The 24954-nt window shown below is 41.8% G+C and overlaps 1 protein-coding gene across 1 annotated transcript in view; it reads right to left on the bottom strand.

Moving 5' to 3' along the window:
* kcnh3 (potassium voltage-gated channel, subfamily H (eag-related), member 3) overlaps positions 1 to 24954 on the bottom strand; it is a 105794-nt gene that overhangs the window by 36667 nt on the left and 44173 nt on the right. The window contains exon 2 of the mRNA XM_034561467.1: positions 4404 to 4637. Within this exon, the coding sequence (XP_034417358.1) occupies positions 4404 to 4637 (234 nt within the window). The remainder of the gene's footprint in view (positions 1 to 4403; positions 4638 to 24954) is intronic.

The raw sequence follows: 24954 nt of genomic DNA, 5'->3' as shown, positions 1-24954 counted from the left end.
CTGATAAATACCTGTAATTTAAATAAAAGCAGCACACTGCTGTTTGTTTGTCATGTTTTTTTCTCTTCTATCAAACGGGCCACAACTTAATGTCATCGCAAAACCATTTGTTGCATCGAGACAATTATTGACCTTGAATCCGCGAATTTGCTTCACCGGGAGAAATTATTTGCTTTGACCAGTTCGGACTCCGCGTGTGACGACACGTACCTTCAGGGGTACCATGCGCCTGCAGCTATAATGAGACATGAGTCCACAGAGGCCCTGCAGCCTCTGTGGACTGGTGGGATGAAAAGCTTTTTTTTTTTTTTCTGTTCCATCTACTATTCCCTCAGAATGCCCCTATGTGAGTATAGGTGCAGTTTGAAGAGGGAGGATTGCATGAAGTGTAGATTGACTTTAAGTACGTGCGTCAACTGTAAATCAGAATACCGCAGACAACACGTACACCTTCGATACGATTCTTCTGACTGGCCCGCAACGGGAGCTTCGGGGGCTCTGATTACATTTCCCACCACCGCAGAACATGCATCATTTAAGCCATCTGGCTTTGTGATGATATTACTAAGAGGAGTCTCGCAGATATTTAGAATCTGAATGAGTTGGTTAAAAGATATGATTCAAAATGATTGCGGTCGCCAAAGGTTTGTTCAATCATTGGACTTTAAAGAGTAATTTAACAGCAGCCTCAAAGCAGCGTGTTACTGCCCTTTCTGGCTGAAAGCAGTGGTGGGAAGTACATTCACTCAAGTACTTAAGTACAATTTTGAGGTACTTGTACCTTACTCCACTTCACTACATATTATTTATTTATTTTGTCAGCTTTAGTTACAAATTGATTGATACGTTTCCTGATACAAAATACAAATGAATTAATAAACTATGTGTGTATTTTAATGGATTAAGGTGCCTGGCAGTACTTTAAGTGTATTGTAGTTCAAATAAAATGCACTATTCCCAGCTGCAATGGTGGTGAGCACTTGAATGAATGCATCAATAATTATAATAATCCAAACATATAATTACATACAGTATATACTGTAGTACTTTTAGTTTTGGTACTCGTTAAGCTTTACAAACTTGAATCCAAGTTCACTGTAATTAAAAAAAGAAAAGCATATCCTTGAAAACATTGTCACAACAGCTTGGTGTTGTAACAAGGATATAGCTGTCCTTATTCTCTATGCGTTTCTTATTGAATATAACAAAACCAACCATGTGCGAGGACTCTCAGTACTTTCTGAGTTACCTTGTTTGTGTGTGAGCCGTGACCCAAAGTTCACTCTTTTTCTTCTGAAGTTGTAAATCTAAATCTTGGTCACAAATTTATAGAAATCTAATAAAATAGAAAAATGCTTTGTTTAGCATGCATTAAAAGACAAAATATCACATCCAGATAGGACACATTAAAACAGAATCAGGGTCAAATAAATATATAAAATGCTGTGTGCTGAGGGACTCTGTGCTTTTGCCCCGAGGGCAGTAGCCGATAGTGGTGATTTAATGGATGGCTATGGTCGCCTAAGATTTTGCCCCCTTAGAATTGGACTGCTTAAGCCATGGTAAAAAGAGAGTGGGGTTTGTCTGCAGCCTGTAATTGGACAGCCTGGTTTTACTACTTTGGAAAGCTCTGTCTTACTTTTGACACTTCCGCAAGTTTTAAAGTGAGAATACTTTCAATTCTGGATTGGTTCAGTGCATTGGCTGATCAATACAAGATGTTAGAAAACGTTACATATTGCATTTGTTGGGCACCATTTCCAGCCACGGATTAGTACACATTTGATGAAAAGGTGAGGACAATGTAAGTGGGATTACAACTAGCGTGTGTGTGTTCATGGTAACCATAAACTGTGTATAAGAAGTGACTTTGATTGGACTGCGGAGGTGTGACGTATATGGCCATCCCCTGCTTTATGGTCTATTTTACTCTAAATGGACCATAACTTCCTCAACAAAGATCGTGCTGTATTGAAGAAGACTTGAAACTAGTAATTGAGACCATAAACATGTTTACAATGTTTACTGAGGGAATAAATCAAGTGAGAAGTAGAGTCATTTTCTCATAGACTTCTATACAAACAGAGGAGTCGCCCCCTGATGGTCAGTAGAGAGAATGCAACTTTAAGACACTTCTGCATTGGCTTCACTTCTCAGACCTGCAGGTGGCCAACTGGTGATATCAAACAGTGTGGCCTATTGTTATTAAATATTGTTTGGACAACAGAGGGCTCTATGGTACAAGATATATCCGACTTTGTCACGCACACAATGCTTGCTGGTCTTTATCAATTCATTGCTGGTTTTGGTGTTTTCATGGGATTTGTTAACATAAGGGGAAAAAACTACAAAAATTGCCACCCTTATTCTTTGAAGTGACCCCCTGCTGGCTGCTACATGAATGCATGAAATCCGGCTAAAACAAGCTGCCGGGGTTTTCGGTTACGCACCTGTAATCTCTGACCCGTGTCCTCGTGGGCTGCATGTGGCACACTGCATACGGTGTCCTGCAACTGCGAGACTAATTCCCTCCAGGGGATCATGCGAGTAAATAATGCATTGAAACCAGCGAGACGACCGCCTCAATAAAAACATCAGCCATATTGAGGCGGGATTTGTCCCCGTTTGACTGGAACGTGGCGGTAAACAATAGCAGTCCCGACATCGCATGCCCTGTCCTCGTCGTGCATAACGATAAGCAAGATACAAAGATAAGGAATGAAAGGCTGTCTTTAATATATATTGATTATTCACCATATTATTATTAGAGCACAGCGTCGTTATTGCTGTGAAAAGGTTATCACAGGGATTTAGTGAAGCTAATTTGTGATGCGCTTGTCATTCATTGGTTAATGTTTTTTATCGATTTATTTTTATTTCCCCGGAATTGTTTTAATTTGTGATTTGTTTAAATTTGTATTCCCAGTTGTTCGTTTCTTCCGTCATTTATTGGCCTGTGAATCGTGTCAGTATGAATATATTATGAGTGTGTGCTCCGTGGATAAAATGCAATTTTAAAATAGTGCCCCAGGCTTTGATCTGAGACAGGGAACTGGATATGTCTGTGTTTATTCTTTCCTTTGCTCCCCTGGGGAACAGCTTAAATGCTAATGTGAGCTCATAGAGTGATGATAACGAGTATGAAACACTTCTAATTTGTCATTTGTGTGTGTGTGTGTGTGTGTGTGTGTGTGTGTGTGTGTGTGTGTGTTTGGGAGAAACCCAGTGTTGTTCTTTGTTACAGGCTTATATCTCAGAGGAGAACATGTGTCCATGTCTTTCTTTTATTATTGATTAATAGAGAGTGGATGAATTAACTTTCCGCTGATGCTCTTCTTTCACAAACCTCTTCCCTCCCACGACTTTTAATTGTTCTGTCTTGCTGTCGCTTCCTTTCTCCTTTTTAAAGTGCTGGAGCATCGGAGTGGTTTATTTGGTGGTGAAACACTCACAGAGCAACCATTTCCAAAGCTCTTTTGATATGTAATATATGCATGACTCAGTGATTCACACATTCATTCCCTCAGTTGATTTACACATATGGAATCTGGCATATCATTCAATTTACAGCATATAATCTTTTTATCAGAAGGATTACTTGAAGTCATACAGGATTACTCTTTCCCCCTTTATTTATCAGAGAAATGCCAATGTTACCAATGCATTACAGCCATATGATGCCTTATTATAGGCTTATAGAACTGTATAACTAAAGTTATATATGCAACAATACTTATATCACATTTTATAATTGCTTGTTAGGTCAAGTATCAAAATACTTCATAATCGCTGGTCATTCACTGTTTTATAATTCCGATCGTTGTAATACATATTAATCTTTAAAAAAAAATGTTTTTGTTGTTAAAAAAAGATACTTAAATCCAAGCAAGAACGTCACATAAAACATTGAAAAATATTTTTTACTTAAAGCAAACAATAACCACTTAGATTCACTAATAAATACATTAAAATGCATTATAACAGTGACAATAATGCGTTAACAAAAGTAATATAATTATTATAAATATTGCCCCCAATTTATTTCTATGGTAAACTGTCCCAGTTTATCACTGGGACAGTTTACCAGAAAAGTGATGGTGTGGTCGTAGTGGTATGTGTGGGCAGCCTGACCTGCCACTCAAGCAAATGTGTCCTTATGTTGTTCTACATGTAAAAAAACAAAAACAGAATCTCAACAGATTTGGTATAGAAACGTGCTTTCACCCGGTGGACAGAGGTGGTGGATGTATGGATGGATGTATGGATGGATGTATGGATGGATGTATGGATGTATGTATGGGTGGATGGATGGATGGATGTATGGATGGATGTATGGATGGATGTATGTATGGAGCACTAATGGACACAGTGACTCAGACACAGTTTCCTTCCGGCCGTCTCACCTTCCTTCTTATAGAACACCAGCTCGGTCTTGAACTCCTGCCTCTCGTCCAGGGCTCCTTGGATCTGCGCTGTGAACCGGTCGCTGGTTTCCGTGCCGTACAGGAAGTGACAAGCGCAGCTCTTCTGCATGAGCTCGGCGCGGGCGTAGCCGGTGAGCTCGCAGAAGCCGTCGGAGCAGTAGACGATGGGGTAGAGCGACTGCACCTGGGCGTTCCCCAGGACAAAGTTGCTGTCTGTGAACAGAGAAGAGAGGAAGGAGCGTGATCAATAAATAGTTAGTTGAATTCACTCAAGGCTTCAGCTGCGTCACTTCTGATCAATAGTGGAGGTTCAGCACGACGTCCGATATGTTTTAGATCACACATGCATGTGCAACAACTTTTTTTATTGTGTTATTTCTATTTGTAGTCAAAGTTTCTTGTATTTTCATTGGTTTACCAATGGTGTAAATTGTCAAGTGTAAACGTCAACTGGGAAAACCGAAAACTTGAAAAGATACTTTCAGTTCTAGTTAGTTGAGCATTGAATCCAAAAATAACCTATTCAATCCCAATCAAAGTAAGACTCATATGTCATATTTCTTTTCCCCGTTCCTCAAAGAAACCACTGAGTTGATTTCTATCAAAATACTCAAACGTGAAAGCAGCCTCGGTGTGAGAGCACACTCCAGAGCGAAGAAGCCCGGCGGATTAGTAACAAATACTGATCGGCCGAGGTAAACACTGTCAAGAGTCATCACGAAAACCTTATGAGGTTTCATTATTTGATGCAACAAATAGCACATGCGCCCTCCCTCAAGAAACAATCTTGTGTACAAGCAGGAACCATCACGATCATCTGTTTACTTCTGTGTGTGTGTGTGTGTGTGCGTGTGTGTGTGTGTAAATACCAAGCGGAACATTTTGCCAGTGCATGTTCTGTTAATGGCCCTCGGCATGTAGATGAGTGAACTCTCTAAAATGGACTATTTATTACTTTGTGCTCAGGCGTTCTCATTGACCCATCAATTCCGAAGGCCTCCGAGACCCCCTTATTGAATATTTTATGGCCTGACGCTGGTGTGTGAGGTGTGTGCGTTTGTGTGTGTGTGCCTGCGTTGCCATACGGGCTCATTTGAGAGACAGCTCAACACGTTGTGGCGAGGGACTTATCGAATCAGAGAGAGGAAACACAAGGAGGGAAGGATGCATGTTTTCTTGGACGATGTCAACATGAAAGAGGCCGGTTGTAGGCTGTGATGTTCGTCTATCAGTGCAGAATATTACTCAAGTTGCATGTTGTAGTATTTCTCAAAACAATCCAGCTCATTAGTTAATTACTTTCCATGTCTGACATGTGCATACTTCCTCCCTTTTTTCTCCTGGGGGGACGGCAGAGATATCCGGTGATGTCGTAAAGAAACCAAATAACAGACATTTCACATTGCAAAAAGTCTCAGAAATGTCTTAAAACAGCAATAGTGCTTTTGTTGGAGACTATTTGTCAGCCGCAGATTAATGCGCATATTTATACCAGCAGGACGGTGTATTTGTGGTTCACTCAGGGCAACATATGTTTTTATTTTTGGACAACAATTACCTTTCTGGGACAGAGGAATAATATATTAGGCTTTGGCCTCACATCTATTGTTGACAATATAAAAACAACGTATGAATATAGCACAAGGATTTGTTTTTAGAACAAGAATAAATTATTCGGAGGAAATCAAGTGTCGCAGACCAAAGAGCAGGGCTCAGTTAAATCAGTGGAAAAACGGAGGTCAGACATCTTCGAGGCACTTTGGAATAACTATGACGGCATGCACAAACACAATCTAACTCAGGTTTCAAGCAGTCATTATTAGCTCTTCTCAGTCTTAGTTTCTGTTTCCAGGAAACAGTTTACATGTACAGCTTCCGCTACTGACCGACCCCCCTGATCCATGTCTCTTTCTCTACCTTACTGTCACTGTCACTCCACTGCTCTCCCTCTCTCATTTGTTAAATAGAAGTTCAACTCCATCCTCTGTGATTGTTCTTGTCCGTTCATGCTCAGTCTCGCTCGTCTGCCTTCTTCCCGTCTCCTTCCCGTCTCCTTGCTGCCTCAATTCTAAATTCAGAGTTGGTTTAAATGAACGTCTCGCTGTCTGTCTTCTGCAGTTATGTCACATTTATGGGTGCTGTCTGCGACTCAAATTACAAATGAGGGGTGCTGGATCTGTAAAAAGGGCCACTGTGAGTTAGGGCTGCAGGATCAGGGTCAAAATGATATGCACAATAACTTATTTTCAGTACTTAAATAACAATTATGTATCATGATTATTCATTGATTTGAAGGACAACATATTTGTATTGTACTTTCATATTTAAATTAACAGAACACTTCACTTTGTGCTACAATCCCGTTGATATTCTTGTTTTTGCATGAAAAAATAAGACCTGAATACAGTAAATTTAATATACAGGACATCACTCTTCTCCTCTGGACTTCAGCTGCACAATTCAGGAACGTTTTTCACAGGCTGCCGCTGCATGACAGCTCCAACATAAATGAAGCCAAAACATCCCGATCACCCCATATGTGGCTGTCTGTTATTTCAGGAAGCGCTTGATTTGATATGCAGATGACCTTTCTACGAATAAAGCACGCATTTTTTATCTCGATTAAATGTATGTCTGTGTATTACACTCATTATACTTCTGCCGCTGTATATTTAACAGATGGATTAGCTTACTGCTAAAAACTTATGTAACCACTGACTAATTGCCCCCTCGTTTCTTTTTAGCTCAAATATGTCTGACACTCCCGCAACTGAATACAAAAATTCTCTGCTGAGTATAAAATGTTTTTCATTCTGAGTTGCATGATAGATGATGCGTCTCTGGACCACATATAGCTTGTGGCAACTATTCATGTGACGAAGATATCGCAGAACCCAGAAAAGCTGTCTACATAGTTCCTGGACATATTAAATGCAAACTTCGCTGCCAAAGCAACAAACACCTGATACATTGGTCCATTTTTGGTTTGTGAGATTTTTCATTTCTTTCTTTTTTTCCGTCTTTTCGACTCTGATTGATTAGGGTACAATAAGTCAGAGCTGGAGTGGCTCGTAGGGAGGATTAAAGTGAGGTCAGAGAGGACAGTCAAGCATCGGAAATACACAAAAAGTTGAGTACATTTGCTGCAAATGATTTCTGTCTCCTTAGCAACTACAAGAGTCTGAGCCTGAGCTAATGTCAGCGCATCGAGATCACTGGTGACTCACTCGCACCGCCTTACTGTGCACGTCATAAGTATCAGAACTACATCCGAACTGGAGCTAAACATCACTGAGTTTAGTCAATAAGCACACAAAAACAATTTAAAAGGTCACCGAGGACTTTACTATGTTTTGTATCTGTATGCATATTAATATGTATGGGGTACTGAAGTATTATAAACAGAGTAATGCATTAAATAATGTAGGAATGTGATAATAATCATAATATATAAGTGCATATTCACATTACAAAGATATATCACACATTTGACAATTTATAAAAGTATGTTTTCATATGTGTAGTATCATAAAATGAATGTCTGTTGGCTATCTCTGCTTGTGCAATTTTACTGTATATTGAGCACTGCAATATAATAGTTACATGCACCTTTGAAGTGCTGCCTCAGGCATCCCCGAACCCAGACAAATGACAACGCTACAGCCATGACTGGACATTAATGTGTGCTTCTAAGTCTCCAATCTCATCACCGTTTCAGCAGAGTGATCCACGTCTTTCTTTGGGCAACAGCTGACCGGCATCCTGAACAGAATCACAATCATAATCATAATCACGTCTCCGGTGAGGCCTATTCTTCGAACTGTTGTCCAGCCCAGAGCCACTGCTTGGCTCCATGTACCACGGCCACTCAATGCAAGTGCTGTGTGCTCAGAATTTTACGTTCAGTCATGATGAAAATGTGATGTAGCCAATGCAAATATATTTCATCTTCGAGATGCTCATAGCCGGCTGTTCTGCCCTTCTGGATTATGCCATTAAGTGATCATCCCCTTTTTTTTTCATGTGTTCATGTGTACACCATTTGAATCCAGCACGCAAATGGCGGACTCCACCACGGATCATACAAACTATTGCATAGCGAGGTAGCTAATGAGTGTTTGCACATTTAATTGCTATATTAGAAAGAATTCCAGACATAAATATTACCACAAATATTACAATATTACCCTCAAAACTCAAGTGGGACCAATTGTTTTGATTGTGTGTGTTCTTGCCACAATGGAGTCAAGGATCTCGTGGCAATGCAAAATGTCCACCTCGGTAGAATATTATTTAGACATCTTAGCGTGTGTGTGTGTGTGTGTGTGTGTGTGTGTGTGTGTGTGTGTGTGTGTGTATGAGACTCAGTGCGATGGCATTAAAGGTCTACACTTAAGCAAGAGTTTAACCATGCAGCTCTTCTCAGCTTTGTACTACCACATAATAAACTGCCCTCTGGCACTCATACACACATTTGTTATGAAGTGCTTTGATGGTTCTACTTTGGTTCTACTGCACATCAAAGACCACGTGCCGGCCAGTCTGGACCCCCATCAGTTTGCATCCCCTACCAACAGATCAACAGAGTTAAGCATCTCTATTGCCCTCCACTCGGCTCTCACACACCTTGGAAATAACAAAACATACATTAGAAAGGTGTTTGTTGATATCATCTCAGGATTCTCCACAATTACACCCCTAAAACTAAATGGTACGCTCTTTGTCTCACAGGCACTTTCGGGCAGGTTCAAATGTTTATTTCCCCTTTCTCCCCAACTGAAATTTAGGCCTAGCACATACGTAGCCCCCAGAGCCCTGTGTTTAGCATCCTCTTGTTTTCCCTGTACATGACTGCACCCGATCAGGAGATCAAATGCTACAATTCCAGATGACAACACGCTACCATCAGGTGGGTGGCAAACATCAGCGGGGCTTCATAGCTGGAGGAAATCAGAAAAGTTGCAAGGGTGGTGCACCAAGAACAATCCATTGTTTAACATCAGAAGAAGTGAGGAACTGATGAGCCAAGATGGAGTAGTAGTGCGGGAGTATATAGATGTTGGTGTGTAAAATAAGAGGTATGTTAAATACCCATCAACTTATTATCTTCCATTCTCTGGAGCCGGGAGGTGGGGGCAGCCAGCTTCGCAGAGTATTCCTGAGAGTTCCCCTCACAAGCAATGTTCTCCAGCTCTTACTGGGGGACCCCGAGGCGTTCCCAGGCCTGTCAAGATATATAATTCAAACTCTGCTGCAAACCGCCCCAGTGCTTCCCGGACGTCCTGGTCTGAAGGAGCCAAAAGAACCACATCCTCTTCAAAGAGACCGAGATGCAATGCTGAGGTTCCCCAAAGAATGGTGATGAAAGGGGGAACTCGCCACACCCTTATTTTCCACCTTACCACACACATATCATGCTACTTTCTATTGTATATATACACTATTTCAGAGTTTTTAAATTTAAACTAAACAATATCCAGTTAGAGAGAAATTCCTCATGCATGAGATCCAGAAAATTAGAATAATGTCTGACCATATTTATTAAAGTAGCAGTTGTATCAACGTCTGTATGTATTTTGACTAGCTTGATCATTATTTGATTATTAAATCAAATAAAGAAAGTTTGATTGAATAATATTGATATTTATCGTCAGTTTTTCAAACTGAACTACATATAAATAATAATTAACCTAAGGGAGCGACTGTTGGTCAGTGGTTAGCAGGTCCGTCTTTCAATCAGAGGATCAGCGGTTCAATCCGCGGCTCTGCTAGCCCTAGTCAATGTGTCCTTGAGCAAGACACTTAACCCCAAATTGCTCCTCTTAGCTGTGTCTACGGTGTATGAATGTAAGTATATATATTCAGACAGACAGTATGAGACAAAGAATGTGTTTTTGCAGTAATGCAAAATACAAGTATGAACCTGAAAATTAACATTATGTGTCCCCTTTAGGGAAATTAATTTGTGGATGCAAAGTCCACATGCAAACAATTAACATGTGCACACAAATAAATAATACCAAATAAATTCCTATGCAAGGCACAAAATGACCAAATCAAGGAAATAAGTAATCTGAAAAGCTACCGGTCTCTGCAGAGACCAACAAAATAACAGAATCGTACAGATTTTAAAGTGCCTGGAGACAAATTAGTGATTTCAGGCTGTACAAATAAATTGAATTGAGATCGCAGCAGCGTAATAAAGTACAACTTCCTGCCATCTGCAACTTTTGATAAGAGAAAGCACTTTGACAAAAGTCACTAAACGCTAACCTCTTAAATGGCCAATCATACTTCAGCATTTCCAGAGCTCCGTCTCTCCATGGCCACACTCCTGGTCCCTTTTGCAGAGTGTTGTACAGATGCAGTTTCTCTGTAATGAAGTAATGAAGTGGGACAAACTGCATGGCTTTTTAGCAGAAAGTATTATCTATTAGCCATTATAAGTATTTGCTTTGTGACGGGTGGTGTGTGTTGGTGCTGAAGCAGAAGGACAGATGGACAGGCTGCAGAATCAGCCCTACAAATGTGCCTGAAGGGGCAGCAGGCGTAAGGCCTTGATGAATAATCGAACACACTTGCCTGGCAACAACTTGAGGTGGATGCGGTCTTGGACAGTGTGCGCCTGCATGTGTGTACGACACAGAGATATGCAAGTTTGCTTATGCTGCTTGTATTGATTATTGAGCTACTCTGTAATTGGATTACCAGGGATTGTGTGATTGGATCATTCTTCCACGCCCCTAACTTGTGATTGGATTACACAGCATCTGGAAGGCTTGAGGTGAGACAGAAAGTGCACATGTGAACAACATTTTTTTTTTAAAAAGCTTACAGACGTTGTGTGATTTGCTGCACGTGTGGTGTTGTCAGTAGGGACCCCCTAATCAATACCAGGGTCAAACAAGTCATCCTCTAATTGATCCAATATCGGTCCAATCATTTTACATTTCAACTCGCTCGCAGTACACCAGCTGTCAAAAATACCCCATTGCACTCCATTAAAACGCTGCATTCGTGAAGAGAGCGGCCTAATGATGTGACAGCATGTGTCAAGGAGCAGCACAGGTTCCCCCCAAACCTTTCTGAGCACCCGCGAACAAAACAACGAGCTGGAGGTTAGATGCACAGTTGGTGTAATAATCTGGGTGGGATTAGCAGTACTGGCAAACACTTGCCTTTGCAGCGAGTGTTTATGTGAAAATACCGACGTCTTAATGAAGAGAAAACCTTTACATCTCTATCTTTAAATTCTTCTCTTTGGTTATTCTTGTCAACATCTGAGAAAAGAAAAGAAAAAAAACGCCCTCCGTATTCTCTCAGAAATATAAATTCCTACCTATCAAACGTTGTGTGTGTGTGTGTGTGTGTGTGTGTGGAGTAGCAAAATCACACTTTTGATGTGTGCCGGGAACAAGACTTGAGATAGACATCCTGTCAAGACAGACAAAGATGGATTGACAGCAAGAGAAAGAGGCGGAGAATACATCAGGAAAAGAGCAGAGAGAAACTAGTGAACAATAAATTACGCCACATGGGACGGAAAGCTGAGTGATATAAACTGCTCCCTTTCATCAGCGTTGGCTAGCTCATTGAGCTAACATTAGTCAAAAGTGGTTGTAGTTTGTTACTTAATTGATTCGTCAACAACCTTTTTTTCTTTCACATTACATTTAGCTTACGCTTTTATCCAAAGCAACTTACATTCATACACAGCTACGGGGAGCAATTCAGGGTTAAGTGTTTTGCTCGACTAGGGCTAGGGGAGGCAGGGATTGAACCGCTGATCCTCTGATTGAAAGTCGGGCCTGCAAACCACTGACCCACAGTCTTCCTGTTTCTTTTTCCACGAGACAATAACGAGGCGGCACAGCTGTCATCAAACATACGTTTTCGCTGACGGATAAAAGGAGACCAAATATTATAGACTGTGTTTTCTTTCCAATGCAGCAAACGCCGTATTCTGTGCTGCACACTCAGGACTATACTGGCAGAAAACAATAGGCACAGTCGATATATGACTCAAGGCCCCTTTTTGACTTAAGTGTCAGTTAACAATGACAACAAAAGGGCTCGGGAGAAAGAAACAGATTGAAATGTTCAATGCAATCTGATGACTATAAGAAAAGACTGAAATGTCATCAGTTTTCATCAACTGAAGCACATTCTCACAAATTAAGAGATTTGCAAAGCAAATCAAAGCCCTGAACAAAGTGCAAGCATAACATTGAATTCCTCCCAACTGCACAGCTGCAACTGTGCACCTGTAACTCATTAAACTGCTCCTGTGACTGCTCAAGACACCGGTGCGCTCTCTTCAGTCGTTGTATACCAACACGACGGCTGCACCACTCCGATATGTAAATGTTTTTAACATTTTACTGGAGAGGCACTCTGTTAACCTGCACTTTTAATTAAACTCTGATTTGAGGGCGATAAGGGAGCTGCTCAATCTATCCAGCACTTCGTTTCTGACCTCTGACCTCTCTGCGGAGGACCAAAAGAGGAGCTCTCATACGAGCGAATCCATCACTAACTGCTCACGTATACAGTAAACACAGACACAGACTTCTCTTCTTTGTATTCTCTTCCTCTGACGCTCCCGCCATCCCTCCTTTGCTCTCAGCATCGTTCCTCTCTGTGATTCTTCTCTCTGTCCCTTTTTTTTTCTTTTCTTGCTAATCTGCAGCGAGCTACAGGAGAGCCGTCTCAATCATAACACTCATGATATGGAGGTGTGAAAAGGCTCTTTCCCCTTGCGTTACTGTCCAGTTCAACAAGTGCTCGTGTGCTAAACTTGAGCATTATTATGCTCCCTTCGCACAGACTGTGAGATACAAGGAAGTATATGTGTGCAGAAACAACACTGATTAAAGCATTTACATTTTTATGGTGAGTTTTCTTAGACGTGTGTGTTTGGAGGATTGTAGCTGGATGCTAGTTATAGGCTGTCTGGTAATCAGGGTCCCTTCAAAGTGACTTTGAAGGGACCCTGGGCAGCTGCTTTGAAAGGTGGAAATGGTGGGGGTTGTGTGTGTGTGTGTGTGTGTGTGTGTGTGTGTGTGTATGATGCCCTTTAGGGGCTGGATTACTGTATAACTCCACCTTTGTTTACCACTGTAGCAGATTATAAAAAGTCATATGATGAGCATTGTGTCTGTAAATACTCGGTAGTATTTACAGATTATAAAGAGGAGGGTTAATGTGTTAATGTCAGGTTGCTGCCACTTTATGTGGCGAACGAGCAGCTGTGTCTTGCCGGCACCTGATTCAACAGATTTGAGGAGCAGCAGAGAGAATATTAGCTCCCATGTGGGATCAATGCAGGATTAAAAACACATGGGACTCCGGATTTTTGTGTTTTTAGAACCGAGGGAGTGCATGCTGGGAAAAAGACGAGACAGGGAGCAGTGTATACACAGACAGTGTAAAATGATGAAGGAAACAAGCACAAAAGTATAAATGATGGCCGAGGAGGAAGGGAAATACGAGAGATGGAAAAATAATTGAAAAACAAAGTGGGGCTGCTCTCGACCAGAGAGAAATCACTTCACTTCTGGCTCCATGATTTCTGCAGTGCCACATGACCTCTTCCTCCACTCTATGTTCCTCCACTCAAGGTTTCCAGATAAAAGGGAACATAAGTTTAGGATGGAGAAACCTGGCCGTGGCGTTGAGCGTACTTTCTGAAGTAAAAATCTTTTTTACGACCTGCAGGGTGTCTCTGCAGACTTTAGAATACTGATTACATTCATTTCAATGCACCATGCCTAATACACATGCACCAGTCATCTATGGTGCTCTACAGGTGAGAAGATCAGTGCCTCCACCTCCAATCAATTATTTTCTGCTGCTAGAGCCAATGTGCTGGATTTCGTTAACTTTGCAAAGTAAATCTACCAAACTCAAAATCCTTTTGAAATATAGAGTAAAATGTTCATGCACAAACATTATTTCAGCATCATTGATATGAGCTTCAAAGTGAATGGTGGAGCTGTTATTAGGCTCCTGACCAGTATTTTTCCACTGGTATACTTTCATCTGACTGACAGATGATCTAATTGGGAGAAATAATCTGTTTTTACACACAATCTTCTCTAAGATGTGCACTGTCCACAATCTTAAAGTGTACACACTGTTCAATTGCAGCTTTTAACTTGCTATTAAGATCCTCTTTTTTTGCTTTTGAACAATGACAGTATTGGAGAGAAAAAAATAAATATCTAAGTAAACATGCATTTGTGCACAGATGCTTCACATGAAACGTATTTTAGCAGCTCAGAGAACATACTCCTCACTTTGTTCCTGGCAGACTTTTAGTGTAAAAGATCTGAATCTGACCCTTCTCGATGTTTATTATGGTTTTTATTTGAGAATTTTAGGCATTTCAAAATAAAAAATGATGATGAATGAAAAGGGTATAAAATGATCGAGTGTGAACGAACTGTAAATCAGTCCATCATCTGCTCTATTGCAGGTTCATCCAGCCATGTGATGGGTGTCTACATATCAACCTTTTGCATCTGTTGGTGTGTGACAGTGCATATGGGAGGATGAGAGGGTGATGGTGCTGTGTGTCTAGGGACAGATGAAGTGGCTGACACCCAGCAGAACTCTTTGACCTTGAGATGAACCCGTCCTGAAGCTCATGGTTCACTTCTCTGGTTGACACTGGCTGTCTGTGTGATTGCTAATGGCTAAGGTTAAATGCAAGATTGGTAAGGCACGTTTATTTGTTTAGCACATTTCAACAACAAGGTAATTCAAAGTGCTTCACATAAAACCATTAAAAGCATCAAAACATAATGGAAGGCAATTAAAGGCAAAAGCAAACAGAAAAGTCTTCGAACTGGATTTAAAGGAGTTGAGGGTCTCTGAAGGTGTCAGCAGACCTGCAGGTTTCAGGGACTTTGTTCCAGATATGTGGAGCAGAAAAACTGAACGCTGCTTCTCGATGTTTAGTTCTGACTCTTGGAACAGAAAGCAGACCAGTCCCAGACGACCTGAGGGGTCATAAGGTAGCAGCAGATCACAAATGTATTTAGGCCTTTCTTTGTTGGACAGGAAGCCAGTGCAAAGACCTCAGAACTGGAGTGATATGATCCACTCTCTTGGTCTTAGTGAGGACTTGAGCTGCAGCTTTCTGGCTGACACACCGTTACAGTACCGGTAGTCAAGTCTACTGAAGATAAATGCATGGACAAGTTTCCCCAAATCCTGTTGAGGCATACGTTCTCTAATGCTTGATATATTCTTCAGGTGATAGGAGGCTGATTTTGTAATTGGCTCGATATGGCTGTTCAGGTTAAGGTCTGAATCCATAACTACAGCTAGATTTCTGGCTTGGTTTGTGGTTTTTAACATCAGTGATTGACTAACTTTCAATCGTTCGTCCTTGGGAGCAAAAACAATTACTTCTGTTATGTCTTTATTTAATCGAAGAAAATTCTGGCACATCCAGTTGTAGATTTCTTCAATGCATTTTGCGAGCACTTGTATGGGATTATAGTCCCCTGGTGATATAGTTGTGTAGATGTGTGTGTCGTTTGCATACTTATGATAACACACTTTGTTGTTTTTTATAATCTGAGCCAGTGGAAGCATGTAGATGTTTGAACAGAAGAGGCCCCAGTATTGCACCTTGCTGTGAACTGCTCCCAACATGGCGATGGTTGAGCCGGCGGCTGGAAGCTAACTGGGCTAACAGTGCAAACGACGGCAAACACCAACAGAGCTAACGGTGTTTACCGGAGGTTGAAACTGGTGCGTGGGTGCTACGCTTCTGAATATCGTATATTGGACATTTAAACATCAGTCATTTCACTTTAAAGACCATTTCACAGAGATCAGTGGTTTCGGGGAAAGTATATATAAATATAATATAATTAAAAAATATATATCTTGCTTCTTCTCCAGATGCTCTTGGCCTCATACAAATCATTTCTAAGAGCATCTCTGGTTACATTGCTTCTGTAAACCCTCTGGAGCTCAAGACGCTTCATAAGACGATTGATTTTAAATCCTATTTGCTCTCAACTTATTTTGCATGACAGGCCCCTGCTTCTTAACATATATATATTGTACATATTGTCCACACAGATACACATGCACCTACACGAGGACAACACATTGTCCAATCAGCCTCCGTCGCATCACCTTCCTCCTCCAGTGGGAGTGTGTGATGGTACAAATATAGAAGACTAAATATGTCGCTGTCACAGCCGTCTCCCTCTAGCAGAATGTGTGAGAATGTGGGTGTGTGTGTATGTGTGTGTGTGTGTGTGTGTGTGTGTGTGCGTGAATGCGTGTATGTGTGTGTGTGTGTGTGTGCGCGCGCGTGTGTGTGTATATATAATCAGGCTGCTTCAAAACCAGTTCCCTAAACCAGTGTTGGTTGGTTCATTGATGTGAAATATACAGAGCTAATGTAACTGAATATGACATAAACTTCAGCAGCCTAGTTTATGGGGAGGGGGAGAGAGGTAAAAGTGCGGTTATTTGAAAATCACCGTCCAGATGTGTTCGGGATCCAAACAGCGACTTTCTGGTTTGAAAACAGTGGAGAAAAATCCTTCTTCACTCCTCCTTACAAGTGATGATAATCTGTAAAAACAGTTTCGAGTTCATTTTAATTCAGCTTTATTGTACTTATTCTTGGGGATTTTGTTTCTACAGTTTTATTACAGAATGAAAAATATAGAAGATGTTTTATATCGCTTAATATCGCATAAAATGACTTGGTTGGAGTAACACAGAGTCACAGAAAAAGGGGTTTTGTTTTAGGAGCATCATTTATTACAAGCTTGGCAATATTTTCAGGCAATGGCCTCATGGATGATATATATTTCCACCTTTGGAGGTGAACATTTGTACCTTTTGGGAGTCGTATGTAATCACATTTAGTTTTATTTCAAGTAATTTCCAGGCTCCACAAAGCCAACTGTCACATTTCTGTGGTGCGATATGTTCCAACGAAGAGCGAGAGAAGCTGTTATCTCATGACGCAGAATGTAAACAAGGATGTACAATACGAAATGCATCAGCCGAGACACGCGATCAAACGTGATGTGTGTGCTTGTTCTTCAAAAGCACTGAAGGGCTCTGCAGATGGAAAGGCTGAGCAAAGAAATGTGAAACAAACCACCTCTGTGACAGTTGACAACTGCATGTGTGCGTGCGTGTGTGCGCGCATGCGTGTGTGTCTGTGTCTGTGTGTGTGTGTGTGTGTGTGTGTGTGTGTGTGTGTGTGTGTGTGTGTGTGTGTGTGTGCTCGTGGGTGTCTATTCTCTACCAGCAGCTCTGTGTCCCAAAGATACCGGGCAATGTTGCCAGGCGACAGGTACCAATTGTGTTGCGTTTCCGTGGAGACAGAGGGGAGGGTGGGGCTTTGATGAGAAGAACACAGTGTTTCTGACTCCCTCACATGTTTTCTCATGCACACACACACACACACACACACACACACACACACACACACGCACACACACACACAGACAGTAATGAACTACATTAGACGATTAGTAGATCTCAATGGAGCCCAATATCCCCACTAACATTACACCTGCTCACATAACTGATAACAGCTGACATGGAAGATAGGGACACACACACACACACACACACACACACACACACACACTGATCTAAATGGCCCCACTCTTTTTACAACCACTGATAAAATATATTCTGTGGGTTCAGAGAACTCAAACCAAAAAGGAATCGTTCAAATCATCAGCCCTCGAGAATATCTCCTCAGAGAGCATGAGTATAGCGTGGCAGTGACCTATGCTGGATCCTTTTAAGAGCTATTATGAATCAATAACAGGCTGGAAAAATAGAGATAGACCTCCTTTGACAATCAGACGACTTCTGCCTTCAACTCTCTTTATATGCAATCACATTGCGGCTTCACATGTATTTCCCTGTAAAGATGCAAGGGTTCTTCAACTTTATTATTGTAGATTAATACTTTATTATTATAATATCAGAGCTATTAAATTACTGGCAATGCAAACTGAACATTTCCTACTGTTGCTAGTCTTTATGAAAGTCCATGTATTTGTCACTGAGGTGTAAAAATGTGTTAAAAAACTCAAATTTATGTGGTTAGTGGATTAGTTTTTAATCTTGCAGGGAGTAATGCAGTCAGGAGCTGCCGCAGTGAGCTGCCAGCAACAGGCTGCCCACCTCCGACTCCGACTGTTGAGTGGAAAACTCCTGGTGCAACATGAAATACGATCGCTGTTGCATGTTACAATGGAAAAAGGCTGATTATTGACTGACTTCTTTATTAAAACTATGCGAGGAGGACTGCAACGAATCACTACTAATGACAACTCATTTATTGAATAATCTTCTTATTAATTTTCTGCCTAATTGATTTGTCATTTTATCCACGAACTGGCAGAAAACTGATAAGAAAATGACATAAAAACTGAGAAAATATTTGCCGTTTAGAATAGGGAATGACTTAAAGGGACAGTGTGTAGGATTGGGTGGCATCTAGCAACTTGGATGCAGATTGCAACCAGCCGAATGTTAACAAGAGCCAGTGTTTGATTTGTCCGTTCTGGACACCGTAGAAACATGGTGCCGCAGCATGGTGCCGCAGCATGGTGCCGCAGCATGGCGCCGCAGCATGGCGCCGCAGCATGGCGCCGCAGCATGGCGCCGCAGCATGGCGCCGCAACATGGCGCCGCAGCATGGCGCCGCAGCATGGCGCCGCAGCATGGCGCCGCAGCATGGCGCCGCAGCATGGCGCCGCAGCCTGGCGCCGCAGCATGGCGCCGCAGCATGGCGCCGCAGCATGGCGCCGTAGCCTGGCGCCGCAGCATGGCGCCGCAGCATGGCGCCGCAGCATGGCGCCGCAGCATGGCGCCGAAGCATGGCGCCGCAACATGGCGCCGCAACATGGCGGACTCCGTGAGGACGAAAACGATTCTTTCTTTGAGGATAATTGTATGAATATTATAGTTCATTTACCTCAAAAAAAAATTCTGAATTGTTCCAGCACCAGTTGCTCCTCTGCTGTATATCTTTGACAAAGTAGCTGCTCAATCTTTCATTTCTTTTTTTTTTGTCGTATTAAACCCCATCGGCCGTTGCCACGGTAACCACAGGGGTTGCCAAATCTTAAGGATTATAACTAGAAGGAAGTGACATTTTTTTATTTATTTATTGATTCATTACATTAATCGAATCATGGCAGTAAAACGGTAATAAACATAGACAGAAGACCACGCTCGTGATGATCACCTTTAATTTGATGCTCTGTTTATTGTGAGGACACACGCTCATTAGCAGCAGAGGAGGAGTCTAATGTGGAAGATTTAATTGCACTGTGACTGTCAAATTGTCTTTTTTGGGGGGGATTCATCACAGAGAGCAAATTGTCTTGGCTATTTAAATGAAGTAATCATAATAATATTAACTGTGACTTTTTCTTTAATCATAGAATTAGAGCACACGACAAAGTAAAGCTGATCATATCGTACAAAGCCAGTCACGCAGAGAGAGAACAGTGCAGGGATTAGGGGGGATTCGTCACAGGTCTTGTAGTTTTACAGTCATGTCTGTGGCCAGTGGACTACAAACAACACATCGGGTATCACATATTCACAACTTATATCTGTTTTTGTGTTTAACTACCTCCATTCTTATACTGCCTTTTATCCCTTTTTCATGTTTTAAAAATAGTTTTCTCCTTCACACCCACGTACACTGAAGCTGGGCTCCTGGCATAGATGTGACCATCACTATGATGTTGTTTAGCTGAATGCTGTTCCTGTCTGAAAGTGCATGAGGATGAGGAACAAATGTGCAATGCAGTTTAAATGTTAACTTTATATGTTGCAAAAGAAATAGCTGAACACAGGTCCGTCGTTTCCAGCACTGTTTGTGTGTGTCACATAACCTTCATACTTGAAGTTAGTTTTCATTTTGTGTTGATTTTGGCGGCCAGTGTGGACAAAAGGTGTAGTGCTCCCAAGCACCAGCAAGTACACATTTAAACTGTTTCATAACCGGTTAAAAGTTCCCCACTAATTATTTTACCTCACACCACAACGTGTTGCTGGACATTCATAGGAAAACAAAAAAATAAGGAAATTCCAATTTCTTTGTTTGAGTGGCGAATAAACCGGCGACAGTCGATATGATCAGCTTTACTGAAAATCGGTCGGCACCTGCGGTATCCATACGACTCCCTCGCTCTCTATGGAGAGGAAATAGGGACGAGCAACAATTAGTAGAAGGAGACCGGCGGGGAAGTGGGAATAATATTTTGTGTCAGTGAATATATTACCAAACATTTTATGAGTTCAGTCTGGTACTAAAATCCAGCTGCAAATCACCTTAAAAGACCCCCGGCAGCATGGAGAAATGCACCAAATCTGATTACAGACAAACTGGAAGAGGGCAGAGCGCACACACACCCCCTCTCACGCACACACACACACACACACACACACACACACGCACACACACACACACACACACACACACACACACTCATCAACATGTCTTGCCAAACTTCTTTAATCATGAATCTTGGAATAGAACTTACTCTTTCCTCTGAAGCCCAAGACACTGGCTATTACTGGCTGTGTGTTTACTGTGTGTGTATCGGTTCAGTGTGAGTGTGTGTGTGTGTGTGTGTGTGTGTGCGTGTGTGTGTGTGTGTGTCTGTGCGTGTGTGAGCCGCATGCTAGCTCAAATACATGGCAATAGGAGTATGAGAATAATAAGACCACGAGAGAGGCACAGCAAACACTTTCCACATTCAGTCCCCTCTTTGCATCCCTTGGCCCTGACCCAATCACAGTGTTATTGGCTCATTAGGAAGTAGTCAAGCTGTAAAAGGAAGTTGATCATTAACCCCCCCCACGTGCTGCGTTCTCCTACCTGTCGCCATAGTAACCTGGCTACACAGGCCGAGCGGTGGCAAAGGTCAAGCTCCTGTGTTGCCAAAGCATCGGAAAAAAAGGGCCCAATATTGTTCCAGTGTATCTAACTACATTACATGACATGTGTTCAATTTGCTATAAGAGGCTGTTTACACCATAAATCACACTTTCTCTTGCACACCGCAATCTCACAATGCACACACATTATCATCCAGGCCATAAAGTGACCTGGGGCCTGAATTGGAGTGGAGGGTTGCGGACATTGCGCATTCATTTGACGGATTCCCGCAAACCTAGCACTGATAAAAAAAAAAGTGGTCTTGGGAGGCAATGAAAACATGGACCGCTGTTCAAGTCGGCATCATCCGAAGTGAAAAGAAACACCGGAATCCAAAAGGACTAACGTTTGGGCCAACAACAGTCAGTGAGGAATGAGTGATGATGGGTGAACGTTAACGACGTTATTCCTCAGACAGGTAGACGTGAACGTTACTAATATGTCAAAAGACAAGTTGGCTCAAACTTTATGTCCACTTTTTTTCTCGGCAACGATATAAAAAAAAAGAAAAAGAAACCGCTGCTCCATTTGTGTTTTCTCACCAACTGACGTCACGACACGTCAACTTTAAACCGCCACTCATACAGCAGCGATGAAGAGGAAGCTTTCCAGAATCTCAATTCAAGCGACGATTGTGATGTCGTGGAAACGTGGATTCAGCACAAGATTTTAAACTATAAACTCTTAAAATGCAATGAGTGATACAAAACCTCACCGATCTGATGGTCATTTTAAAGCTTGGCCCTCCCCAAAGAGCGGTTATATATATACAGTATATATCCATCCATGTATATTTTATTTTTAAATATTTTTAACAACTCCTTTTAAGCGAAGACGGAGGGCAGCGAAAGAAGAACAGTCGGAGGAGAGTAACAAAATGCAATCTGAGGTCAGAATAAGACCTGTGGTTAAGATCTCTCACCGTGATGCATCATCGCCTCACATACACGATAATCCTCTTCACAATATGATATGTGAGCAAGGATAAAATCCTACAGTGACATTGAATCATAGTTCTTGAAGGATAATATGCATGAGAAAGTATGAGTGTGCGTATTAGAGAGTATATAGTGGTGTGTGGGACTATGACTAGTTTTTTTTACAACTCTTGAATCAAATAACCTCTTAAATCAAGGAGCTTTTTTTATTTATTTTCACTAACAACACGTGGATAAAAAATGATTTGTAATTATGTTTTTCTTTTTTTCTTGGTTGCCGTTTGTTAGAAACAATGCATGGTGAGCATTTATGAGCACTTTAACCTCCTTTGCCTATACTGAGACAGAAGCCTGAAAAGCCCTGGAGGCAGAGAAACAGAGCCATCTCGGGGTCTTTTCGTATTTGACTTAAAAACCAGGAGAAATGGGTCACAATAAAACCGACAGGCAAGTTATTGTGCAGATTCTCGCTACTAAAATATTGATGATGCCCGGTGCTATTGCGTCGATCAGCGCTCACTGATTGGCTCATCAGAGGCGTCTTATGATACGGCATGCCTCAACCTCAGCTGTGACACTCACTGAGACCTGCCAGGTGTTTCACTGCTGTGATTCTCTCATGAAAAACACAATTAGGGAAATTACTTGTGAGGCACCGCCAAGCGAAACTTAGACGAGGCAATGAAACAGTGGAAAAGGGAATTTTAAAAAAGAAAGAAAGAAGGATGGATGGAGAGTCATTGTATAACGTTAAATTAACATTTCCCCTTTGTGTGGGCGTCCATTAATAACAATGCTTTCCCTTCTGGTTGTGTGACTGTGTTGCAGTTATGTTCACATTCTGCAGGGCAGCAATATAATGGAGGGGCTGATCACGGCGAGACACTTCCCTAGAAACCCGTCACCTGGAACGTGTCGGCAAAATAAAATTGTGTTTATTTAGCTGCTTCTGGCACCTCGAATGTGGGGATTTGCTGCTCGTCTGTTTTATATCGCTAGATTGAGTGCCACTCAAACAATTCAAGACATTTTAGGTCATGTCCTGGAGCTCTGGGAAACTGAGATTTGAAACATTTTCCAAACATTTTAAGGACAAAATAAGCAATCGATTAATCGAGAACAAAATATTATCAGCAGATTAATAATTGTTTCCTGTTTTTGAAGTACTACGACAACCACGACTACTCGTGTGTGCATATATCGAGTCATCCGGAGATTTTATCTGTCCATCCACCTGTGTCATAGGAAGAGAGAGAATCAAGTGAAAAACAGAAAGAGACCCAATCATATCTCATTGTGTTAATTGTGGTATGTGTTAAAATCACCCACTGTTACTTTTTTTTGGGGGGCTAAGCTATAAGCAATCACACTGCCTGCATTGAGAGTGTCCAGGAATATAACTTACTCTTTCCTCTGAAGCCCAAGACACTGGCATGTGTCATTTATTTAGGTCTTTCATAATATTATACATCTGACTATACGGCTTCAACACGACTGCATGACAAGAAGGAACCAGACAAGGATTAAGTTGCATTTTAACCTCTGGAACCTGAATTAAGCTTTTTTTTTCTATTTACATTTTTCCCTCTTCTCCCCTGCTACATTACAGCATGAGACCAGCGCTCGATAGTGTACCCACAATGTCTCCCCAAAACCCTTGTTTCAGTGGTCAAAAACCCCCCTTTAGTACGGCGAGGGTGGTTCTTTGCAGAACAGTGGCTGTGGAGTCAGTCACTCATTTTTTTTGTAGTACGCTGACTGAAGCGAGGTGTGTCAAGATTGAGAACCATAAAGCCTTTTGCTGTGTCGGTGGATGTTCAAAGAAAGGTCACACTATGGCAGCGGAAGAGAGAAAAAAAAACTCCTCTGACCTTTGCATCAATGTCTGTGGATGATTGTGGTCCGCTAAGGGAGAGACAGATAAAATAGCAGCCTGGTCCGGCAGACACACTGTCACAAAGCGCAGCTTGTGGATGGACTTTGAGATCTATAATAAAAGTGCACGAGGATAATCTCTTGTCGGCGTCAGTGGGAGCGGAGTTTTAAAAGCTGGTTGCTGCTGGGAAGAAGGGTCTCCTGTGGCCCTTTGGTGGTCTCATTATTGCTGAAGGGGCTCTGGTGTACCAAAAGCACTCTTAATATAACATCGTCAGACTCGCAATGGGGCAGTTTATAAAAGAATAAAGAATCAAAATCAATGGAGCAGAACCATAGATGACGTCTTTATTATTGCACACATTCGTCTTCCATGTCGAAACCTATCGCGTATGTTACCCACAATGCCACTTGTTTGTCCGGAGATTGTGGTGTTTTATGCCCCGGTGATGCTCATAATTTAGCCTGGAGCCTGGAGCAAAGACATGAAACCTCAAGATTTGTTTCAGTTTCAAATTTGTAGTCACAACCGACGCCGACTCAGGTGACACCGCTCGAGGCAATGCATCCGATTTGGCGCAGCAAAAACTCTTCAAGCTACTTTTTTTCCCCACGTTAACGGCAGCAGTCCCAGTGACCTGTAAACAGACTTTGATCCGTATCGCTTTCATCCACAATAACGTGAAAGAGGTTAGAGGTACGCGTCCTCCTCGCCTCCTCCTGCTGGTGCAGCTGATGCTCGTTGGCCCTGAAT

The sequence above is a fragment of the Cyclopterus lumpus genome, chromosome 21 (genome assembly GCF_009769545.1).
Source record: "Cyclopterus lumpus isolate fCycLum1 chromosome 21, fCycLum1.pri, whole genome shotgun sequence".
NCBI classification, from domain to species: Eukaryota; Metazoa; Chordata; class Actinopteri; order Perciformes; family Cyclopteridae; genus Cyclopterus; species Cyclopterus lumpus.
The sequence above is the reverse complement of the archived record's forward strand: the minus strand, read 5'-3'. Positions and strand labels throughout refer to the sequence as shown.